Source organism: Sphaerodactylus townsendi, linkage group LG10 (genome assembly GCF_021028975.2).
Source record: "Sphaerodactylus townsendi isolate TG3544 linkage group LG10, MPM_Stown_v2.3, whole genome shotgun sequence".
In the NCBI taxonomy this organism is placed as follows: domain Eukaryota; kingdom Metazoa; phylum Chordata; class Lepidosauria; order Squamata; family Sphaerodactylidae; genus Sphaerodactylus; species Sphaerodactylus townsendi.
Genome location: NC_059434.1, coordinates 45801868 through 45812218, shown reverse-complemented (window position 1 = coordinate 45812218; position 10351 = coordinate 45801868). Strand labels below are relative to the sequence as shown.

The following is a 10351-nucleotide window of genomic DNA, read 5'->3' as shown; positions in this document are numbered from 1 at the left end:
AAAATGTACATTGACCTTCATCCAATACTAAGTGACAGCTTAAAAGAGGCAATGCAAAGATAACAGACTTGAATCCAAGAATATTTGAGGCCAATTACTTTCAGAAATGATACTGCTGCTTCTCCCCCTATGTTTAATGTTTGTTGGTTCGTTGCTGGCCTTGTTTACAGCAGCTTTATTTCCATTTTAAAAAATGTTCTAACTATAGTACAGAGTAATATAGCAATGTTGCATTCAGATGCTGCATTCAGATGCTTGCAACTGTAACTGAATTACTATATTGGTCTAGCTCAGTGGTGGCGAACCTTTTCGAGACTGAGTGCCCAAACTGCAACCCAAAACCCACTTATTTATTGCAAAGTGCCAACGCAGCAATTTAACCTGAATACTGAGGTTTTAGTTTAGAAAAAACAGTTGGCTCCTAGGCATGCATTACTTGGGAGTAAGCTTGGTGGTAGTTGGTGGCTTTGCTTTGAAGCAACCATCCAACTCTTCCAACAGTAAATCACGACCTTAGAAGGGTTTACTCAGAAGCAAGCCCCATTGCCAGCAACTGAGTTTACTCCCAGGTAAAGGATTGTGCTTTAGTTCTTCGCATGAAAATCAGTGGGGTTTAGCAGCCCTTAACAGAGTAACCTACACTGCTTCCCCAAAACTAGGTCTTAGGTTTAATGCTAATAATCTAGCCTAGACCAGGGTGCGGGGGGGCGGCAAACTGTGCGTGCCCACAGAGAGGGCTGTGAGTGCCACCTCTGGCACCTGTGCCATAGGTTCGCCACCACTGGTCTAGCTGATAGATGTGTGTCTTTAAGAGTTTGAATTGGTGGGCAGAATTAAGAGACCCGGGAAAAGTAGTTGTAACTGAGACCTGGGAGAATTAAGACTGAGAGTTTCTGGTTAGTGTAAAAGTTAGAACATTCCTCCCCCAGCCAAAATAAAATGTCTTGCAAGTTGAAATGGGAGGATCATATCAGACACTGCTCATTTATGGATTTAAATATGCTGTCTGGACCTTCACCCCATGTTGCTTTGCAACAATTCAGTCCAGCAATGGATAACCACTGGTTTAAAACAGCAGTGTGAAAGAGGCAAACATTATGTATGTATCAGTAACTGTTAAATATTTCCTATGCCTTATCCTAAAACATGCTGTGCTTTGTGCTACTATTTATTTATACACAATTTTCTCCCCTCTGAGGACACAAAATGGCTTACATCATCATTCTTCTGCTCCATTTTATGCTTACAACAACCCTGTGAGATAGATTAGACTGAGGGAGAGTGACAAACCCAGAAAGCTTACAGGACAGAATGGAGTTTCAAACCTGGGCCTTCCAGATCCTAGTTGGACACTCTAGTCACTCACCACACTCTCAACTCCAGTGCCATCTTCTACAACAGCAATCTTTTGATATCAACAGATGGTGGAAGCAGGAAAGTGTCAGCAGCCTAATCCACTACAACCAGAGTATCAGTTGGAAGAAACTCAAGTTTGGCCAGTAAGAGAACTGGAGCGACCTACTAGTCCACGCCTCTTCTGAAGTGGCTGTTACTTACAGCTTGTAAAGGTATCCTGTCACAGGAGACACTAATATGTCGCTCTTCTTTATAGAGTTGCCAGGTTTGCATACTAATAAAAATCCCATCTAAACTTTTTAAAAGTGAGAGGCCAACCAACCAACCAAAGCAGACCACGGGCCACACTACCTCTTCTTGTGTGCAAGAGCATGGCAGCTGAGCATGACCATGTGCTCATGCTCATATGTAGGAACTAAAGACCAGTGTTTCAGCTATAGAATTTTGTCGTTAATTATCTCCAGGCACTTGACTATCAAAATACTGTGGCAGAAGACATCTTAAAGCTTGATTCAGGGCATAGGCTGTAAGAGAAAACAGCCATTAGTAGTGGATAGAACAAAAGGGGTTAAAGATAGCTCAGTGGCTATTTTTCCTGATTTGAATAAAAAGAAGGTTTAATGAAGATAGGACGATAGTGAGAGAAAGCAGCTGTGTAGTTACTAAGGAAGTGTCTCAGAAGTTTATTCTTATTCTCTTTGTTACCTGAACCAATGGAAATTTAAGCTCAGGTAGGTTTGGCACTCATTTCAAGTTGACTCTGTTGTAAAAGTGAGTACACACACTGCAAAACCACAGTTCAGACCTAGCAGGGGGAAATGTCCAGGCCCGTACATTTGGTGTAGATAGAATTGCTAACATCAAGGTGGTACTGGAAATCACCCCAGAATTACAACTGATTTCCAGACTATTACATAAATTGCTTATTTATTTAAAACATTCATTTTACTTCTCCTGGAAAAAATGGCTGCTTTGGCAGGTGGATTGGATGGCATTGTACCCTGCTAAGGATTCTCTCCCTTCCTAAAGCCAACTCTGCTAGGCTCCACCCTAAAATTTCCAGGTATTTCTGAATCTGGAGTATTCAACCTAAAGTTCATGCCTTCAGACATCAGCTAATATTACTATACAACAGACAAAGAAGCTTCCCCAAGGTAGAGAATGACAGCTCAGCCTGAGTGTACAGGAACCAAGACTTTCTTATTCCTTTAATAAATTTTTGTTCATCCCTTCCATAACAAAGCAGGAATGTTACTCTGCAAGAGTCACTGGGATTCAGGAAAGGAAGGCCTCTACTAAATTACCTGTTGAGCTAAAGTTGCTCCTCAGCAACTGGATCCCTCATACAAAAACAGGACATGTTCAGAGTCCCTCTCTCTCTTTCTGAAGACACAACCATAGCCCCCAGCATCCATACTGCTTTTACATTTTTCATTATGTTACAAAGAATCAAAAGACTTCCAGGGTAGAGCCATGCGTTGTAAAGAATAATTTGTAATATTGGACACAAGTATGACTTGTCACTTCATATCAGATTTGTTCCAAGATTTCTAACAGATTCATCAGTACAAATGCTGAATGAGGTATTACCATAAGTACCAGAAAGGAGATTAAGTTACTTTAATAGTACATAACTACTGTGATTCATTCAACATTTCAAAATCAAGTGAACATTTCTATAATGGGCAGGGGCATATCACCCAGGGGATATATGGGATCAAAAATTCCCCCCATCCTCCTCCCCCTCCATCCCCCCCCGGATGAGATGACCTGGTGCAAAAAAAGTTGTTTGGTCATGGTGGAGGAGGGAGGGCGCCCATACAGTGTGGCGGGGGGGGGGGGGGGGGCTCAGATTTTTCACCTGGCTACATTTTCCCTAGATACGCCTCTGATAATGGGCAAACTTACAAATAGACCATACATATTTTCAAGAAAAAAAAGGGAATTGCTCTGAAAAATGTCTGCAAGAAGATTGTTTTCTACACGCTTCTTCTGAATTGCACATCAGTAAACTTCAGGATCTCTGTTCTGCAGAACGGATGCTGTCATTAGGATGAACAATAATCACAGGAACAGCCAAATGCATTCCTTTTGGCAGCAGATGGACATTGAGATTCATGTCCTGGCCATGCAGGATCTCAGGAATCTAAATTTGGTGTGTCTCTTCTTTTAAATCAGGTAGTGTCATCTTCATGATTCACAGTCACTGTGTAAATATAATTTAAAATAATAAATATAATGTATCATAACATTTGGAGTATAAAATGTTGAACATTTTAGTAATTTCTTCCATGTGGTATTCTTAGACTAGACAGTTCTGATGTCAGATTGGTTCTGTAGAATTAGTGTGATAATGTGTTTTTATTGGACTATGTTCTATTGGTAGAAGAATTGTGCACATACTTGAGTTGTACAGAATTCTCCTTAATAACAAAAGAAAAGAAGCATGTTACATTTCTTCAGTGTTAGCTGTCTTAATCATAAAATGTCTGTCTGCTGCACTAATGGCTTTGTTTGCTTACACAATTATAAAAACACACACTGGCAGAATAACAGTTTGTTCCCTATCCAAATCTGGTTTTCCCCATAAGCTCTTTTCAGGCTGCCAACACATAGGTCAGATCTAACCAAATGCTTAGGATTGTTTCTATCACCAAGTCTCACAATCATCTGTTTGGGGCACCAACGGCCAGCAACAGGCTCAAAGCATACTGACATTAAAGACAGGAAGGTAGTAATGCTTTCTTGGGCTCTGCATTTGTTTACATGAATTTACAAGCTGAACTATCTGCAGTCTGTTGTCCTCACATCTGCAATATAGAACGTTCATTGACTTGCTTTATCATCCTGAAAACTCTATAGATTATATTTCATTAACCCATTTGTCTTGTTCACAAATGGAGGATTAGCAAAACTGAACTTTTCTTAGTGCTGCAGAATACCCTGAAAGAGCCCTGCTATGCTCCAATTTAATGTAATTACACTGTGAGAGGAGTTGTTGATTTTCATGTTGGTTCAATAACAACAGAAGCCACAGCTTAGACTTCTTATACCAACTTTCTTCAAGCATCCTCCATATTCTTTCTTGCTTCTTCTTGCCACTTGCCCTTTCCCCATGGTCATTATTTCCTTCTACTGGCTACACTGGCCTTTTTTGCCCTACACTCCATTTTCAAGGGCTGGAAAGCTGAAGTCCTAATTTTACGATAAGACCCATGCCATACTTCAAACATGTTCTAATCACCAAACCAGCTGGATCAAACCTTGCATGATAGCCTGTCTCCATATTCCATTAAGCTGCTTCTAATAACTAACAGTTCCACCATTCCATATTTTTTCTAAGTTTTACACCTTTTAGTAGAGAAATGAATTGACTACTTAGACTCAATATCAATGGGATTATAGAAGAGCAAATTGAAGCTGAATTGCATGGTTGATCCTTTGTTATGTAGCAAAATATTTGGTCTCACATCTTCTGCTGCAGTCTTCTCAGGTGCACTGGTTTTTACCTGACAACGTCTTTGCTTTAGCACAAAACACTTAATGATAATTTAATGGAATAAATTACATCGAACTAAAATTATCATCATTCATAATAAAGTAGAGCCATCTAGTGGCAATAGTGATCCTTCCTTCTATCCACCCTTTTCATGAAGGATTAATCAACAGTGTTCACACGTCTCTTGGCAAACTGTAGCTGAAAACGTATTACCAGAAGGTAAATTCATGGATTACCACTTCCCTCCCAAAAATCCATTGTGGTCTTTTAATCACCATAGGGACTTTTGTGACTTGATGGAAGTATATTAAAATGGGATAGTTTAGAAGGCAGAGGAGTTGAAGGGACAAAGCTAATTCTGGGATGGCAAGTTAACTTCACAGGAAACTTCACAGTAAACTAAATCAGGGTTATAAGTATTGGACAATTTTTTCTTTCCTTTGAAAAATATATTTGCTTTTGTCATGCAGATCTTGAACAAAGGCCAATTTAAATATTTATAATAGTTTGTGTAGAACCAGTTAGTCTGTCAGAAATATAAATGCTCATGAGGAATAATCTCCTCATTTGAATTTCCACAAGAGAATGATCACTGTGAATCTAACCAAAGAGATGGAAAGAAATTTCTGGGTACTTTAAATATTAACAGATTTATTGTGGTATAAGCTTTTCTGGGCCAAAGACCACTTTGTCAAATGAAATCAGGAATACATACAGGGGGAAGATTGTGAAATGCAAAGTGTGGCATTTCTTTTTAAAAGACACAATATAAGTGTCTTGACCACTCATTGTAGTTGATGAAAAATTAACCTAGTTGTGTAAGTAATTTAACTCCTGTGGTGATGAAAGGAGTTGTTGGCTCTTCTTCATGAATTCCCTGGAGAGATTCCAGAGACAAAGGGCTAAATTAGAACTCATCAATAGGCTTCACAGTATCAGTAGAGGATTACATGAAGCTGATAAGAAATGGCACAATCTACATTTCCTATCCTTTGTCTATTTGGATTCCCTATCACCAGAATATATTTCATATTATACATCTTATGAAGTAACTGTTGACCAAGAAAGTTTTCTTTCACAAAGTCTTTAATATACCAAGAGATTAACATGTCTTTCTCACTAGAATTTACAAAGAGCTAAACAGAACACCTCTCAGCAATAATATTCACGTTACAAAGTTCACTCTTTTGCTGGGCATGATATGAGGGCAGTGGCGCTCCTCCCATTGGGCAAAGTAGGCAGCTACCTAGGGCGCCACCTTGTGGTGGGATGGATTTAAAAGGAGGATGGATTTAAAAGGAGAATCTGGGCTCCTAGTTTAAACACCATGGGAAATGATGCTGTTTGGGGGTGGATTCCAGCATCACTTGTTTAAACTAGGGAGCCCAGATTCTCCTTTTAAATCCATCTTAAAGGGAGAATCTGGGGTCCCCAGTTTAAATAACATTGAAAGTGATGCTGTTTCCCCCAATTGGGGGGACTGGATACAACACCATAAAATGTTTTCATAGCAGTAATAAAACATTTTTAAAGCATTCTGAAAATGTTTTCAAAAATTATTTCTGCTGTGTGGCATGGCCCATTGCTGTGTTCAGATTTATGAATTGGGGGATGTCCTATAATATGATGGTGACTTTGAAACAACCTGGTGGAAAAAATCATTGTTTGGTCACGCTGCGGGAGGGGGGCATCAAACTCATGCTTTGCCCAGGGCTCCAGTTTGCTTAGGTACACCTCTGTATGAGGACTGTGTATCAAGTAAGCAATGGGAGTCTTGTGCCTTCCAGACCTACTGGGGTCTTTCTGTACTTATGACTCTGGAGTTTATGGTGAAGCTATTTCAGCCTCCCCCCAACCCCATACCCCAGGCCATTTTCACATCTTCACGGAACAAATATTGGCTCCATTGCAAAATTGCAATATTTGGCTCCATTGTACACTGATGACACCCAGTTCTTCCTGTTGATGGATGGTCAATCAGACATCATCCCAGATGCATTGGGGGGTTGCCTTAAGCAGAGCCACCTGAAATTAAGTCCATCAAAAATGGAGTGGAGCAGACTGGGAAAATTCTTAACTGAATCCAACTAACATCACCTGTCTCCACTAGCAGTCTGTGAGTGACCTAGACCATCCAGTTGTTCCCATCCAGCCACAGCTTTCTCAGCCATAGCCCCTGCCTGGTAGCTCTCTCTGTCTAAGGAGATGTGGGCTCTGATAGATCTTTCCCAGTTTTGGAGGCCTGTAAGACAGAGCTGTTCCACTAGGCCTATAATTGAAGACAATAACAGGCTACATTGATGGCATTCTACTGGCCTGGACCTTTATGCTCCTCTCCCAATTGCTCATCTCTTCCCCAATCTCCTCATTTTGTTTTAATCATGCTGGGTTTTGTATGATAATGGCACCATTATTTTACAGCTGTTATTCTTGCTTATGCTTTATACTTCTCTTGTTATTTTCTAAGTCTGAGGATATGAAAATAGCACAGGTGGGGAGCTGCAGCTGCGTTAACCCACAGGTTTTGATTATCACGCTACGCGGACTTTATGAAGACTGACCCAAGTGGGACTGACACTCTTATGGAATTCCATTCTGTGTTAAGAATAATAGAATTATATAACAATAGGTAAAATGAATTTTAGAGTCAACAATAAAGCAGCAGAGAGCATTGTACAATTTGAGAGCTCTTAAAGTTGACTATGTCCTTTTCAGAAATACAATTGCAAGAGTGTAAGTACCTGGTTTTTGCATTCAGGTCCTTTTCTTCTTTCACAGGAGTCAGATATTCACATTCCGCTAAGAAAAGATTGGAGACAGTGAAATGGTTAGCATAAGGAATTTTTGGAATGTGTGTTCAATTTGAATAGCAATGACTACATGGTAGACTCCTGGAGGAGATCATTTTTTATTTTTAATATTATGTCTAGAGCCATTAGCCCATTTTAAAAACTTCTGTGAATGTGTCGGAAGCCATAGTAACCTTTGTTTTATTTATTTTAGTGCTTTCTGTATATATAAACACTGCCCATCTCTAATACTTTGCCTTCGTCACAAGCTAAAAATAAAATGGATAATAATAAATGACCCATCTTACAATTGTTTGTTATCACATCTGTTATTCTGCTGGATTATTCCAGCTGGCGGGTATCTGTGTTGTTATCCTATTAATACTGTTGCTGGGTAGCACCCATCAAGTAGTATCAACTGAGTGTTGCATGCCCACTTTGAAGACCACAGACAAGATCAATGCCCATTCCCACCATCCATCAGACATAAAGAGAAGTTTAAAGTCTTTGGCTACTTCCTGTGAACCCTTACGTAGCTTTGTAGCTTCTAAAGGTTAGGGTGTTGAAAACTGAAATAATCCTAAATACCATTGGTTGGTTTCAGACATGACTTGAAACAAGAGTTTAATTAAGTAACTAGATTAATGTGATTGTCTGCATACAACCCTCTCCACTAATAAGCATCTGCGGTGGAGCCCCTCACCATCTCAACTCACTGAGGCAGGCTAACTACCTTCTGACGAGGCTTGTTAGATTTCCTGCCTTTTTTTAGGCCCTGAGCTTTTTCATTGGTAGTGTGAGGTAATTCCAAAAATTGAAAATGAGCCTGTTATTTTCCTTTTTGGCAAAACACTTTCCAAGGCTCACAATAATATAGAAGCAGGTTCACACCAAACAGAATTAAAGTTTATTAACATGGAAGCTCACCTGGATGGAAGGAAAAGAGGCAGGAAAACATATATACAAGAGCTTTGATATTCATTTTTTAGCTTTTAGGCTTCTTCAGTTTTAGTTTCAGAAGCTTAGATGTTCTTTAGATGGTACCGTTTCTGCAGATTGTTCTGTTGTTTCTGGCTTAAGGATTTATTTCACAGGGTTCTAACAGATTGATACACATACTCAGTATGCTCACAAGCTTCACTCAGAAACTCTAAACCAAACAAGGCAAAAGCCCCAAATACGCCATACTAAGTGGTTCCAAGAATTCTTCTTCCCTCTCAGAGGACCTATTCCTTTCTTGTTGTTTATTTGGCCCCCTGAGATAGGACTTTGTTTTCCACCTCTCTGCACCCACTCAATAAACTACCACCAGTTCTCTCTGTCTGGGTATAATTTTGCTTCCAGCTCAGGCTGACACAATAGAACCAGTCAGATTAACATACACTGACTGAACTACTCTTCAGAAAAGATATGTTTTGCTCAGTTAAGGCAATAAGGTAAATATAGGAATCCAAAATCCAAAAGCTTCTCTAGCTTTTCTTGTCAGAGAGTTATCTTCCTTCCTCTCTATGTCATCAAGTTGCTAAGCCAATCAAAATGCAGGACAGCAAATGAGGTTGCTTACCCTATTCCTAGGCATTTATTCCCTGAACATAAACAACCTGGCCTTCACATAGACGTGCACTTTTTAAACTCACTCTTTCTGTGCAGTCCATCACAGCATCAATCCATGATATGAAATCAGGGTGTGAAGTTCATTTATTTTTACAGGGCCTTTTCAAACAGTTTTATTGCCAAAGGGCAGTAAAACTGTTTGAATCTTTCTCCCAAAGGATGCCACTGCATGTGGGAAAAGCTATCAATTTCTGCAGACTGGCAAACAAAACAAAAGTTTGTTTTGCAGCTCAAGGCACAAGGCAGAAGAAGAATGTTTTCTAATTATGCAAATGCATAGGTACATTTGTGCCATCATATGAAGATACTTTTTGGGCATGCTCTGAAAATATACAAGGCTTTTGTAACTTCAAAGGTTTTGAATCTCATAACAGTCCCTTGAGGCAGTTTATTTATGGATGCCGACCTCCAAGTAGGACCTCAGGATCCTCCAGAATTATAGGTCATCGCCTGATGACAGGGATCAGTTCCCCTGGATAAAATGGATGATATGGAGGGTAAATCTATGGCATTGTGCACTACTGAGATCACTGTCCTCCCCAGACTCCATCCTCAAAGATCCAGGATTTCCCCAACCCATATCTGGCAACCCTATCCCCCTCCCACTCCACTGGTGGCCAGGGAGGACCTGGCAACCTTGAGTTGACTATTAGTGAAAAACTAAAGCTATGAGGCAGTCACCATTCCCAGACCACCAGAACATTCCTGAGGTAGGGATTCAAAACAAGTCTCCTATTTCCATATCTAACACTGTGTTCACTAGATCACATTAGCACTGTAGAAGTGTTCACATTTTGGACCCTTTGATTCCTATTTGTGAGTTTGTGCATACACTTCCATCTTTCTGTCAACCATTTTGTGGCCCTTTTCAACTAACATATTAACAGCAAATTACCACTGTCAAGAGGTTTGCAGTGAATGTGGAAAGGAAGCATGGAGATTGTAAGAGGGGTCAGGAGCCACAATAAGAATGATTGTGCAGGCAGAATCTTCTTCCATCCTGGACGTTAAGCTCCACTTAACAAAGAAGCAAAAGACTGCATGCCAGATAATGGAGGGTAAGGGGGACTAATGGAAAGACTAAGAGAAGGAA

The 10351-nt window shown here is 40.0% G+C and overlaps 1 protein-coding gene across 2 annotated transcripts in view; it reads right to left on the bottom strand.

The window, feature by feature from the left end:
• Positions 1–2961: 2961 nt before the first annotated feature.
• The window catches only part of TMEM154 (transmembrane protein 154), a 32661-nt gene continuing 25271 nt past the window's right edge, over positions 2962–10351 (bottom strand). For both annotated transcript variants that reach the window (XM_048508865.1, XM_048508864.1), the window contains exons 5-6: positions 7597–7654; positions 2962–3562 (exon numbers count right to left, since the gene is read on the bottom strand). In XM_048508865.1, the coding sequence (XP_048364822.1) occupies positions 3547–3562; positions 7597–7654 (74 nt within the window). In that variant the 3' untranslated portion in view covers positions 2962–3546. The remainder of the gene's footprint in view (positions 3563–7596; positions 7655–10351) is intronic.